This window comes from Tachysurus fulvidraco, chromosome 2, assembly GCF_022655615.1.
Source record: "Tachysurus fulvidraco isolate hzauxx_2018 chromosome 2, HZAU_PFXX_2.0, whole genome shotgun sequence".
In the NCBI taxonomy this organism is placed as follows: Eukaryota; Metazoa; Chordata; class Actinopteri; order Siluriformes; family Bagridae; genus Tachysurus; species Tachysurus fulvidraco.
In genome coordinates, this window is record NC_062519.1 from 1,924,731 (window position 1) to 1,940,058 (window position 15,328).

General features: G+C 37.3%; 1 protein-coding gene across 4 annotated transcripts in view; it reads right to left on the reverse strand.

Moving 5' to 3' along the window:
• pax7a (paired box 7a) overlaps window positions 1–8,031 on the reverse strand; it is a 52,682-nt gene extending 44,651 nt beyond the window's left edge. For 2 of the 4 annotated variants that reach the window (XM_027168806.2, XM_047803796.1), the window contains exons 1-4: window positions 7,567–8,031; window positions 6,242–6,477; window positions 5,374–5,503; window positions 4,725–4,853 (exon numbers count right to left, since the gene is read on the reverse strand). In XM_027168806.2, coding sequence (XP_027024607.1) covers window positions 4,725–4,853; window positions 5,374–5,503; window positions 6,242–6,477; window positions 7,567–7,651 — 580 coding nt within the window. In that variant the 5' untranslated portion in view covers window positions 7,652–8,031. Of the gene's footprint in view, window positions 1–4,724; window positions 4,854–5,358; window positions 5,504–6,241; window positions 6,478–7,566 lie in introns of all 4 variants that reach the window. The other 2 variants (XM_027168805.2, XM_047803788.1) reach the window with 1 other exon arrangement.
• Between the last annotated feature and the right edge of the window lie 7,297 nt (window positions 8,032–15,328).

Sequence of the window (15,328 nt, forward strand, 5' to 3'; positions counted from 1 at the left end):
TTAATTAACAAGAAATTAGGGTTTGGGTCTAGATGTGTGATTTATTTTTCACAAGCGTTTTCCTATAAACTATATTGCTTTGCTGGCCACTTGGTGTTGGTTCGGGGAAAATTTAATTGGTTCCAGGAATTAAAGGCGTCTTCATAAGCGGATTTAAAGCGGGTTAAATGCGGAGAGGAACAGCTTCACTCCCGCCCTGTTGAACAACAATGGCTCGAGTGTACTTTTATTGTGGTGGGAGATCTGCTCAATTTATTAAGCCATCCTGTGAAATGGTTAAAATAGCATTTCGAGAGCCTAAGTAGCACAAATGTCTGAAATGCGCCTTGCTCATGCGCACTGGAGAGACGTTCATGAACAGTTATGGAAATTTAAAGTAAAAACACATGGAAAATATATGGACAATATAAACAACAACAACACAACAACTACAACAATAATAATAATAGTAATCATCGTCATAATAATAATAATTGTTGTTGTTGTTGTTTATATTCTCCATATACTTTTTTAGAAATGCATGCGATGTAAATTCCATGATGAGATGAGTGATGAAGGGTGAAAGGGTGAAAGGGGAGGTTAATCCGAGTTTAATGCAGTGAATGCAGCGCCAGGGTCCAGGCTGTGATGCTCGGTGTTATCTCTGCCCAACATTTGGGTTTCCCTCAATTTCATCTGCGCGAAAAGTGCGCATGGTGTGACTCTTCACGCGCCCGAGGAAAAAATGTTATTAATAGCTAAATAACTTCGCCATACTTTCGCTAAATCTCACCCTCACACACACACACACACACACACACACACACACACACACACACACACACACACACACACACACACACACACACACACACACACACACACACTCTCTCTCTCTCTCTCTCTCTCTCTCTCTCTCTCTCTCTCTCTCTCTCTCTCTCTCTCTCTCTCGCTCTCTCTCTCGCTTGCTCGCTCGCTCTCTCTATTCCAGATGGATTTGTTTGAAGTTTCCTTGCTCATTCTCCTGCCCTTTTCTTTCCGAGCACTTTTATTCATTTTTACCTCCGGAGAGAAACCGGACTTATCACTGACGGGCGCGCATAAGAAGATAGTTTTGAAGTATATACTGTATATATATTGCAAAAACTAATAAAATAAAAAATAATATACATGTTGGGTTCATTGTCAACACTGTAAGTGTTAATTGTACACTCTTAGAAGAAAATGTATTAAACTGTTAATCTTTGACATGTGCATATGACATACATTAAATATGAAACTATTTTGCGTGGTAAATCACATGCACGTTTACAGGTAGCAAAGGTTTATTAGTTTGTGATAATGCCAGCAACACGGAAAGTGCCCTTTTTTAGTTGTTAATTCAGAGAAATAATATACTTTAATGTGATGCAAATATTAAACTTGTTATATAAATATTTGCATCACATTAAAGTATAATATTTCTCTGAGTTAACAACTAAAAAAGGCACTTTCTACATACATATCATCAAAACATTTAAGGTATTTATTCTACCACGTGAGAGTAAATTCTACACAGCACGGGTTAATTCTACCCAGGGAGAGTTAATTCTATTCAGCACGGGTTAATTCAACACGGGCAACATTGACGTGATGTGACTGTCCTTTATTATGCTTAAAACGCGACCCGGGTGATTTTCTCCTGGCGCTCCGTGACAGTGATATCTGATTATTCAGACATTCTTTTGTCTCCTTTTCTTTTTGTGTCCCGAATATCCTCGGGTGCCAGGGATCTATCTTTAATTGAATATGCACAGTGAAAGCGAGCCTGCTGCCCGACAGCCCCAGCAGGACTATCTGTGCTTCGGCCGCGCGTTATTATCCCCTCAGCTCGCCGCTAAATCCCGCCTGGCCTCTGTTTGATTAGATTGAGGACCTCAGGTAATCCTCCGGTTTGCTGAAGTGTCCATGGCCTCTCTGTCTCTCTGACGCGTCCTAGTACTGGGGCGACTGGTGCAGATGGTTCTCGATAAATGGACGCACGGACACGTCGCATTTGTTCACATTATTATTATTATTATTATTATTATTATTATTATTATTATTATTATTATTATTATTATTTTATTGTGTCTGACAAAAGGAGGACCAGGTGAGCTGTCAGACAGAACTGCACGCCGAGTCAGAACCCATTAGAGGGTAATTAAGACTTCCATGTTGAGGCCAAACTCTCCAAATACTCAAAATGTTTGCTGTATTTGAATAACGAGGATGTCAGGTGAAGATAGAATTATATTACGAGTTGAAATTTGGCGCTTATCTTATTGGGGGAAAATCCTACAGAAGAAACACGCTGTTTATACACAACCACATTGTTGTTCTAAGGCGTCATTAAAGTGCAGTTCATATAATATTATAGAATTTAGAATAATATTGATGAATACAAGCACGCTTGTTCATGTGATAAGGATGTCACCGGGTTACAAACTATTGCATATAAAGCATCAAGGGCCTCTGACCACTTGCTTTCTGTAAATATGAAATGCAATTACAAATACATTATTATGAACACATAAGTAAGTAAGTAAGTAAATAAATAAATAAATGCCGCGTCACAAAATACAGTAAAATTTCATGAATTTACGCTTCAGGCAAATCGTGAGCCGTATTAGAGATGAAAGTGAAAATAAATAAAGAGTTTAGTTTAATCTTGAACACTAGGTTTGTGCTCGAAACCTGAGCAAGTGCAATATGATGGAGGATAAAATGCACCTCGTATAGGACTAGTATCTAAACCCGGCGGCCATATCTCTCTCTCTCTCTCTCTCTCTCTCTCTCTCTCTCTCTCTCTCTCACACACACACACACACACACACACACACACACACACACACACACACACACACACACACACACACACACACACACACAGACACACAAGCATTAATATTTTTTTAAGCGCTACGTTTCTCGTACTGAAAAGCGCAACACGATGGTATTAGGGCAGATTAGAAAGAATCATTAAACACACACACACACACACACACACACACACACACACACACACACACACACACACACACACACACACACACACACACACACGCGCGCGCGCGCGCGCGCGCGCAGGCACGCAGGCAAGCAGCTTAAAGCTATAACACACACATGCAACTACTTCATATCAATCTACATAACACGGCTAAAAATATAAACCGATTTTAAAGAACTGGTCAGCAAAATAGACCTGCATGCTGTCAGAATAACATTCTGTTTAATTCCGAAATAATTATCTGTCATGTAAAAACTTCAGGACAGTCAAAAATATCTGTCCGTAATTAATAATACAATAATCAATTAAGGATTCGTATTTCAATAAATACACTGATTGTTGTTTATCAGTAGGTTTGAGCAAGCACATTATTACATTATGGTGTGCTACAAAGCCAATAAGCAGTCAAACAACCAATACAAAAACGAAAAACAAATTTTATTCGAAATTCATGCAGCACTGTCATAAAAAAAATAGAAGAAAAAAAAGAAGATCTGCAACAATCTCATTGTCCAAAGTGCGCGCGCGCCCACCATTCCTCATTCAGGTCTTAATTCTTCACAGACATTTTCCTATGTTAAAGTACAACCATAGACACTGAACACTGAAAATCTCACTACTCGGTTCCGTGATTACGCATGAAAACTACTGCAGTCGAACAAAAACATGAAATATTACTACCAAAGTGTTATATTAAAACTGTTGTGTATATATACATATTATAGCGGTTTAATAGTATTGTAAAACTAATGTAGTTGTTTAATATATATTTGTTTCAGTACCCAAAACTATAAAGGAATCTTGGGTTTGAGTTATAATAATAATAATAATAATAATAATAATAATAATAATAATAATAATAATAATAATAATAATAATAATAATTATTATTATTATTACGATATAAGACAATAATGAATTAGATATTTGTAATATATTTGTTATTTACAATTAGTAGAATAAAATAAATAAAGACTGTTATTATAATATTGGCAGTTGTTATAATTTGTGGTGTCTTTACAATATATCTTATATTTCTATATTATTTATATTTTATTGCAGATCATTTATATATGAAACAACACACATTGCAATTACCCAATAAATATTATTTCTGTAAAAAAAGGAAAAGGTATTTATTAAAAATATATGATATATTTTTTAAATTATTATTATTATTATTATTATTATTATTATTATTATTATTATTATTATTATTATTATTGCTGTTGTTGTTGCTTGATTACATGGTGCATTTGAAACGACAGACACACTCGTGATTTAAAGTGACGGCTTTACTGACAGATTGTTGGTCAGCTGTCAGCTGTCGAGGCTGGTGGTTAAAAATGAGCGAATGATGTGCTGCACAAATGAATTGCCGGCGCTAAATACCTTACGTCAGGGGTTCATAAATAATTGAGTAAAGGACTGAGTGGCTAACAGCATGGCTAATCACAGCCGAGGAGGAGCGCGAACGGAGCACTCATACCTCTACACCAGCACCATCAGCACCACCACCACCACCATCATCATCATCATCATCATCATCATCATCATCATCATTACCACCACCATCATCATCATCATTACCACCACCATCATCATCATCTTCCCAAAACTCTTCACAAAGAAGCAGCGCGACAGCGAGAAGAGTAATGACGTTACCCAAAGAGCCTGCACAATCATTAATGATTTAAAAAGTAATTTAAACACTCACCTCTGTCTCCCAAAATGCCGTCGATGCTGTGCTTCGTTTTCTTCTCTCCATCTTCATCCTTCTTATCACAATCATCATCATCATCCTTCTTTCCAAAACGTGCTCTCAAAACCCGGCTAATGGAACTCACTGTGATAAAAAAAAAGATAGATATAAAGACATTTACATACAGATTTGATATAACATTTTATATATTTCACACGTGTGATATCGTATGATGATTAGGCTTACGTGTGAGATATAAAACCATGCTACACGTGAAAACGTAATTAATGAAAGATACAAGGAAAACAAACGTCTAAAAAAGTGCGTGTGTATTCGCGTGTGAAGAAAATGTTCAGATTTTGCTTTAAACAATATAATATAAAAATCGCCGTTTCTCATTTGTAGGTTAATCGGTTTCCATAGAAACTTCTAGAAAATTCATGCACATCATTCGGAATGACCTCTTAGTGTGTATATATTACTTTGTACGCGCACAGTATGATTTATATAGTGTGTGTGTGTGTGTGTGTGTGTGTGTGTGTGTGTGTGTGTGTGTGTGTGTGTGTGTGTGTGTGTGTGTGTGTGTGTGTGTGTGTGAGAGAGAGAGAGAGAGCATTATAGATGTCAGTAGGAAGAAAAGTGTGCTTACCAGATGAGGCCTCACCTGAAGGAACCGTGCTTCTGTCACACACTCCGTCCTTCAACAGCTTGTCGCGGATCTCCCAGCTGAACATACCCGGGTTTTCACGCTTGTATTCCTCAATTCTTTTCTCCACGTCGGGCGTTGCCACCTGCTTTATTGTCCAACGGCGATTTTCAACCAGAAAAAGGAGGAAAATGAGAAGATTTTAATTCCATAGTTCAGTAATGAACCTTAAATAAAACAACAATGTGATGTGATTTGTCATACAATTGATTCTGATATAAAATAATGCACACTTTTAATATTGTATAGTCGCCTAAAGTGTTGATACTCATATTCGGTTATTATTTGACTCAAAATCTCACGAACCTTCCCGACTTCCCTATTTCACACAACATTTGAAGAAGAAATAATAAACTACCAGCCTTTAAATTTCCCTATCGCTTCTCGTCTGTACCTTGAGTCACTATCCTTATAATTTTGAAACAATTTAAGGTGGAATTTAAGGACCTCTGATGTCACTTTAAAGCATTAAAGCTATTTAAAGGCACGCACGCAAGCACATTCCACATGGAAAGGCAGAACTGTACCTGAGAGTGAAGGCTACATTTATTGTGCAATAAATAAATATATAAATAAATAAAACAAACAAACAAAAAAGAAATAAGTTCAAACCTAACTTACCATTTTAATGTAGTAAATAGTATATAAGCAACTTTTAAAACGAAGGTAGAATTTTGCAAAAATGCATAATAAAAAGTTAAAATTAACGGCACCACGCAAGCGACAAATGTGACGGTAACAATTCATTTGCAAGAAATAGAACTTTGTTGACTTTTCGTTGATTATGACATGCTTAGGATTTGAACTATTTTTATGTTTTATTTACCCTGGGTTTACTCCCCCCTATGGCACCGGGCCGGATCGAACCCGTCTCCTGGTATCGGCAGAGGATTTTGGAGACGCAGCCGTGGGAAACCCGCAGCTGTCGAGAGATGACGCACGGCCGGATGCCGTGGTGAGCCATCTCCACGATCTTGTGTCGGATGTGGTTCGGTAAAGGCCTCCCGTTGATGAACACGCCGCCGAGCTGGTTCACTCGACCCTGGCCCAGCGGGGTGGACACTGCTCCGTGACAAAACACAAATCAGACACATCGAAAGTTAGCAAGAGTTTACAAAACCACACATAATGTCCGGTTTTTGGTCTATGACCCTGTGCATTTGGCAATGGAATTGCACGTGAATGAAGCGTTTAGAAATATATGACAATTATTAAAGCCAATTCACTCCCTCCCTTTCTTCACGAACCAGACACATGCCAGACACACTTCATGCAGTTGTCCTGTAACATGCATCATTTGAAGCAGAAGAACACTTAAGCAGCGCATTTCGCATTCAAGAGGCACTAAAAGGCGCGTGCACTTTACACCTTGATTATTCCTAGTCATGCAGTACAAATATTGGCGTGATCCTTTGAGCCATCTCTTAGCTGTGTGTTTTTACTTCCATTTGCCGCAGCAGACTACTTCACTAAATCCCGAAACTCGAGTGCAGACGCGAGGTTCGTGAGTTTGAACATTTTTCGTCAAAAGGCACTTAAGCACGAACTACATTCCCATTTAATGCTGCAGCTCTGTGTGCACGTCTAACTTTTTATGCGTGCGTGTGTTTTTGGATATGTGCAACCCCTCATAAGGGCAAATTGCTAGATTTTAAATGTAAAAAAAGGCGACCTTTGCGTAATTATATGACATAAAAGATATTTTGCGCAATATTTTGCATATTGATCTTTAGTGAATATGTATTTATTTTCCTAAAATATATGGTCTTTCCTACAACTCCTATTTTTTTTTAAAGTAGACGTTATAGACATTTTTAGTGTTTCACTAAATCTCCTCATATACAATTGTACTTGTCTGAAGTTAAGTTGGCACAAACATTTTGTCCGGGATCAATAAAGTTTCATCTGAAATTTTGATTCCTAGCCCAGGAATGCTAACAGGAATGCCCCAGGAATGCTACAAATTGCTGTAATATTTTATACACTGTTGGACAATGATTATTTTGCTCTTACGCCGCTTTGTATTGTTCCTTCCTTCCTCCTTTAAAAAAAAAAAAAACTACCAGCTCTCAGAAATGCAGTGTGTAAAATAGTTTTAGGAAACGTATTCACGATCATCACTGTAAAAATAAAAGTCATAAAAAGTGGTACCTTCCAGGGGAAATCCAGTGCGAGGGTAGTTCTGGCCCGGTGCTGGCCGAACCATTCGAGGAACTGTTCCTGGTAAAGTAGCCATAGCAGCTACTCTAAAAATATATTACAGTCCCTAGTGATGCTGAAAGAATTAGGTCCAGTCTCGCTTTAGTCAGAAGAGACTACAGCTACTACAGGTCCAGTGTTTTAAAAATACATGCACAAAAATAGAGAGATTCCAGAAACACAGAAGTAAATAACACGCTCAGAAAATAGACCAAAAAGTCACACACACGTGTGCGTTCAGGCGCGCTAAAGATAAAAAAAAGCCTAAAGAATGCAGTGTGTTTTACAGAAAGTATGCAAAGACAAAAAAGAGAATGAAGATGGATGATGTTTAGATGTTTGCCTCGACTCAGTCAGAGGTCTGCTGGTTTTGCTAACCTCTCTGGAGTAGCTGAAGTGGCCCAACTTTGGAGCATGGCGGTGGGAGGGAGGGGGAGCGAGCCGGCGCGCACCGATAGGCTCTCTGGCCTTTCTTTTAATTCCGTTTGAAAAGAGGAGGTGAATCCTCGGAGCTGGCTACCAATGAGAGGAAACAGGAACAGGACGCGCACGCACATAGAGTCCGCTTTACTATCCTCCTCCTCCTCTTCCTCCTCCTCCTCCTCCTCCTCCTCCTCCTCCATTATAGGGCCAAACACCCAGGAAATGTCAAACCGAGTTTTCGTTCATCTCTGATTTGAGATGTATGCTAAACGTTCGCTCTAATCATATGAACACACACACACACACACACACACACACACACACACACACACACACACACACACACACACACACACACACACACACACACACACACACACACACTATTGAAGGCTAGATTTCTCTCGTTATCATTCTGATCACTGGTTACAATTATTTCTGGTCACAAAAAAAAAAAAAAAAAAAAAAAAAACCAACATTTCGATGTTTATTTAAAAGCCATTGCTGTTAAATATCAGACCTCGATCAGACCTCCACATCACATAATGTATGGATTTTTATAAATACGCATTATATATACACATCTTACTGAACATTATTGATCACGTCTAAATTCTAAAGCCTTCCACCATCGCTAAATTAAAAATGCACTTAAAATCTATATTTCCATTTTCAATTTATATTCTTTTATTTTGACTCACAATGTACAACACAAAATACTAACAGAAATAACAGTATTAACTCTACAGTGTGGCCTCAGAATAAAAGTCTACTGCATTTTTCCTGACACCTTAAACATGCCCGATCTTGAATCAGATCAAATTAAAATCCGCACAGGAATCATTTGGAGTGAATAGAAACCTATGTTCTGATCTGACACCGTTGATGTTCCTCCCTAAAATGGGTTCTAACATAATTTGATTTCAATCTGATTTAAGATGTGACCCACGGTTAAGTGAACATTCCCCATGAATTTGTGCTGATGATCCATGCAGTTTATATTAGGGCTTTATTTTAGACATCATGTGGACAAAGCTGTTTATGTAAAATGTAATATCGTGTCATTTCTGTTCAAATGCGACGCAACACAAATGTTAAATTTGTATCAGAGACGAAAATTAAGTGATAACGTGTTCAAGTTTTACTGATCACAACCAAAACCTGTAAATCGGGATTTATTTCACAGAACTGTTGGTGTTTATCCACGTTACGGATTTTGTTAAGTGTTTACAGTAACAGGACATGAATAATCATGCACTGATACCTGGATTAATGTTAAATTAAACATGAACAAATGATGTTAAGTAAGACATGCACTTTCACGAAATTCATAATGACCACATCATGGACATTTCACCCAGAACACGTACAGGTCCTACAGAGGAATTAAATGGATGGAAGAAATGGATGGAGAGTGATGCAAAACGGGTTGAGATGAAATGATTCGCTCTTTCATAATGACAATCAGTGTCAATTATAAAAGTAGTCCAGTGCTGTAAAAATGAATTTTTGTGTACTCAGCTTTACGCACAGAACAAATGGCTGTATATACAATCATGCACGATGCACGATTCCTTCGTATAGAGCATGTTTGATTTAGTGTAACCGCGCATGTTACTAAATACATGAAAATGCATTAACTAACAACTAAAATGTTCTTAAAGTGCTCGTTATTCACGCAGCAATTCATACAGTAAGACTCTGATTGTGTGTTTGTTAGGTACATTCCTATGTAAAGCACACATGTGATGGTCCTTACACACAAAGCGCATAGAGGCAATGAAAAATACAGAAATACAATGCAATAGCAAACAAAAACAAAAAGAAATAAACGTGCGAGTCTGAAGTGAGCGCATGTGCAGAAAGGCCCGGTTGCGCGTGTCCACTCTGCGGGAGCGCGCATGACACTATAGCTGTGGAGAACACTCATGGTGCAAAGCAATTTCACAAATAATTTTTACAACAATTAGGGAGTGTGCAGGGGGGTGAAATGGCGATTTCACATGCAGATGGGGAAGACGCGGTGGGGAAGACGGAAGAGAGTCTCTCTCTCTCTCTCTCTCTCTCTCTCTCTCTCTCTCTCTCTCTCTCTCTCTCTCTCTCTCTCTTAGAAGAAAAAAGGAGCAAAACCAACTGGTGCGGAAATTATTCTTTTTCCTTTTCTTTTTTTCATGTGTATGTGAAACTTTTGTTTTTGTAATTCGGAGTTATAAAACAACTCTCTCTCTCTCTCTCTCTCTCTCTCTCTCTCTCTCTCTCTCTCTCTCTCTCTCTCTCTCTCTCTCTCTCTCAAATATAGAGATATGGAATGTCGTTAAAATGATTAAAATTAGAAAATTTGAAAATATATTTCAACTCATGCATGTAGGGTGTGTGTTTAACAAATCAATTAAGACATAATAATAATAATAATAATAATAATAATAATAATAATAATAATAATAATAATAATAATAATAATAATGTGTGGAATAATTTTGATAATGCAAATAAATTCAAATGACTTTTGTTGTCGTTGTTGTTTTTACATTTTAGAAAAGAAAACCTTTTTAAATACTATACTTATTAAATACTAGATAGAATTATTCATGAAATTAATGTGGCCTAATTCAGAGACAAGTTACTATTAGAGGGGACTAGATGTGTTTATTTGAGGTTCCACTTAACACCACCAACTAATACAACTGAACACGCAAATACATGAATACTATAATGATATAATTCGAAAATAATATAATCCTGATCATACAGAAAATGCCACATGCCCATATTAATTAAAACAAAGGTTCAGTGTATTATTAAAGAACCCTTAAAGAACTCCTGTTGTTTAAATATGTGTTTTAAGAGAAAATTCCATATTATTGATCAATATTTTTTTTCTTAACATATAATTCAATAGATTTTTTAAGGATATTTATGAGTTCTTAATAAAGGGGTTCTTGGATTTTTTTTTTTTCACAGGAACCCTAAAGTGTTTCCCCAGCATGATGTTTCTGATGTATTTGATGAGCCACGGTGATCTCATATACTGTACCCTATATATGCATTTTGGGAAACTAAACTATAGCTTTCTCGTGGTTTCACATGTTAATATAAATCCTTCAGAAAAAAATGTGGAAATATTGTACAGTTTGAACTTTAATGATCTTGTAGGGAAAAGCTTTAAAAATACATTACATGCAGGTTACAAAATTTTTTTGTGTTTTTTTTTCAGATGTTTCCATTTTATTTTACTAAATATTAGAAGCTCTTCTCGAGCTTATGGCTGAAGAATAACAATGAACACAGTACCCAAGCTTGGAAAGACTTACACAGCATCACATTCCTCCACTAATGTTTCCTTTCTTATGTATTAAATCGATTTAAACTCACAGGACAGACAAAAAAGTCCAGAAGTTTAAAGAAGACTCACAATTAAAGTTACACTGAAAGTTAACCGTACGTGTCAGGTACCTGAGAGAACTCCAGAGCCGTTCACAAATCCCCATGGACCATCTCATCTCATCTCCTTGCAGCTCACCAGCTCACACTGCTATGGCGGCGGCTCTCGGCCCTCCCTGTGGACCTTGTTAACTTGCAGAGGCATGCTCACATCTGCTGAGAATTATGTCAATGTGTTATTGCTTCCTTGGCAAAATTATTTTATCCGGGAGGCCGGAGAGAAAGGGTGTAAGATGTCATGTAGTAGGAGAGAGCTGCTGCTTGTTAGACTTCACACTTTCATTAGAGACAGCGAGCAGGTCAGAGATACACATCTTTATATAACAGTGCAGTGAAAGTGGAGATCAGTCAAAGCCCAGCTCTGCTAGTGTACAGAGAAATGTTGTTCGGAAATCATTTCAGCTTTACAGTCAGATTTTGTATAAGGAAAACTCATTTGTCTGTAAATATATGAAGACTTTTCATTTTTCTCACGGTAGAACAAATGTGTTTTGTTGAGATCTTACATTCTCACTTCATAAAAATTGAAAATGACATGGACAAAAAATAAATAAAGAATTAATTAAAAATAAATAAATGAATAGATAGATAGATAGATAGATAAATAGATAAATAAATAAATAAATAAATAAATGTGTGTGTGTGGCAGCATCAGGCCAAAAGCTTAAACACTGAAATGCAAAAAATCTAAGTATTTATGGTTTGAAATATAATTCCTAGAATCTCTTTGTTGACAAATAAAACAAAAGCTTCTAAAAATGAGCATGTTACTGTATGCACACACGTAACTTTGAGTTATATTAGTCATCATGGATGCCATAGTGCATTAGATCTAGCATGCACTTTAACAATCTTAAATACACCCATGAATATAAATATAAATACCACAAACATAACACATCATAAATCAACTTAAATGTGTTTGTTTATCTAAACCATAACTGTATTAACGTTGAAATAACCGTAATAACTCATGTAATAACTGTAATAAGTGATGTATTAACTGATGTATCAACCTTGTAATAACTCTTGTATTAACCTTGTAATAACTGACATATTAACTGAAGTAATAAGTGATGTATTAACTGTATAATAACTGTAATAACTGATGTAATAACTGTGTAACAACTGTGTATTAACTGTAATAACTAATGTGCTTGTTGGCATAATTACTCTGTATTAAGTGGTGTATTAGCTGTATAATAACTGGTGTCTTAATTGACATTATAACGTGTTACTTTTTTCTTAGAGCCCATCTGGAGTTGAACCCTCCTGTGTTTGGGGTTTATGTTTACTCGGTTCTTTGAAGACTTCAGCAATCTTATACTGTCCTTCTGCACTGATTCATCCTGAAAGCTTTCTAACAGGAAAACTGTGTTTCAAGGTTTTGATGGAAACTTTAAGGGTTCTGCAGAGAGTTTGTGTAAACACAAGAAAATGAAAGGCTGAATAAACCTGTGTGGTGTTTAACATTGAACTATTCTGTTACACTTTAAAGCTTCTTTAGTAGACTCATTTGATCATTTAAGATTCTTAGCCTCCTAAAATGGTTGTATTAGATAAGTGAATAGTTTGTAATGTAAGGATTATTTACAGAGCGACCACTGAGAGCATTCTGAGCAACTGCATCACTGTCTGGTTTGGGAACTGCACCATCTCGGATCGCAAGACCTTGTAGCGGATAGTGAGGACCGCTGGGAAAATCATTGGACTCTCTCTTCCCTCTATCATGGACACTTACACCACACGCTGCATCCGCAAAGCCAACAGCATTGTAGATGACCCAACACACCTCTCACACACACTCTTCACCCCACACACCCCTCACACACACTCTTCATCCTTCCGTTTAGAAAAAGGTACCAAAGCATTCAGGCTTCATGACCAGACTGTGTAACAGTTTCCTCCCACAAGCCATCAGACTCCTTAATAACTGAACTGTACTGAGCACAACACACACACACACACACACACACACACACACACACACACACACACACACACACACACACACACACACACACACAGAGTTTACATGCTGTTTTGTCCACACTTTTTGTTGATTGTGTATCATCTTGTAATTTTTTGTTTGCACTTTTGTCTTTTGTCCTGCACTGTCTTGTCTGTCTTGTCTGACTTGTCCTGCACTGTTTGCACCAGGCTGCACAGTTGCACTTTATGTGACTACGACTACTTACTAAGTCCTTAGCTCTGTCTGTGTTTTATGTAGCATCGTGGTCCTGGAGAAACGTTGTCTCATGTCACTGTGTACTGTAACAGCTATATATGGGTGAAATGACAATAAAAGCATCTTGACTTGGATGTAAGGACGCGAGTCTGCACTCGACACAGTCTTCCTGTTCTGACCAGTATGGCATGGAAATTAAACCGATATCGAGATCCACTGACCTGAATTAAGTCCCTGCTGAGTTCCTGATTAGCCCTTTTGAAGTTATTGCAAGGGGTTTAAATGGCAATTTTCCTTAAAAAAAAAGAAAAGAAAAAATATATTTTTATCAGTAAATGACATCAGTGAAAGTGCTGCTTCACCTTTATCATTAGGATCAGAATGTTTACAGTGTCGTCTCATCATCGCCTTGCGGGACGCTGCGGTTTATTAACTCCACTAGACTTTAACACAACTTTATCACAAAGTGCTCGCTCTTCTCTTCTCTCTAGAACACGGCTCTTTCTGATAAACAGTAGTGTCTGTCCTCACGATCTCGTCCTGCGCTCAGGAGTGTGACCCAGGGAGTGAGAGTGAAGTGTCCTCCTCACACACACACACACACACACACACACACACACACACACACACACACACACACACACACACACACACACACACACACACACACACAGGGCCAAGGGCTCTTTCCTCTAATGAAGTATGACTATCATGTGCTGGAGCTGTCTGGATGGCCGTAGAGCTCAAAGTGTACATCTTAAAAGCGAGCGCTCATCCAATCTGGCTGGCTCCAAAACGCCTTTTAAGTGCATAAAGCCTTTTAAAGTGGATAAGGGTGATTGGTGATTTGTTTCTGTGCACCTCCAGGCCACGTCTATGCATATAAACACAAGCGCACTTGTAGATTCCATCTACATTTCTTCAGGCCAAACGACTTAACTCCATGAGGCTAGGTGTGGAAGGAAATTGCTTCTTAAACGTTATTACAGAAAGTCTGAGCGGAACAACGATGGAGCGATAGAAAAATTACAACGTCAATCTGTATGTATGTTAAGTAAAACCCTCAATTTACCTCCAGCTTTTTTTTTTTATGAAATAAACTGATACAAATAAGAAATAACCTGACCACATTAACGCTGGCAGAACGGCTGTTACAGAAAATGAATCCAAAATTCTGACCAATCAGAGTAAAGAACTCATACAAGGAGAGCTGTGTTGTGCTGCTATATTATTAAAATAATTTAATTAATAGTCAGAAGGTAAAAATATTTATATCATATTGAATGTTATTCACATATTCACATATATTATATATAAACTATTATATATAAAAACATATGATTATCAGCTAAAACAATAGAGACTCAACAAGAGAATCATTATATTTAAAAAATTGATTTTAAAGAAAATTAACAGTTTTAATTTATGAGCTTTTTAAAAAAAATGTTAATTATTATTTTTGGGGTGAGGGGTGGAGACACCTAAAAAATGATAAATTTACATCATCTGTTTGCTTATGGGACATTTTAAAGACTTCTGACAGACATGCAGCTCTAAAATTACAGGTATGTGTTAACTCACTCATTCATTCATTCATTCATTCATTCATTCATTCATTTTCTACCGCTTATCCGAACTTCTCGGGTCACGGGGAGCCTGTGC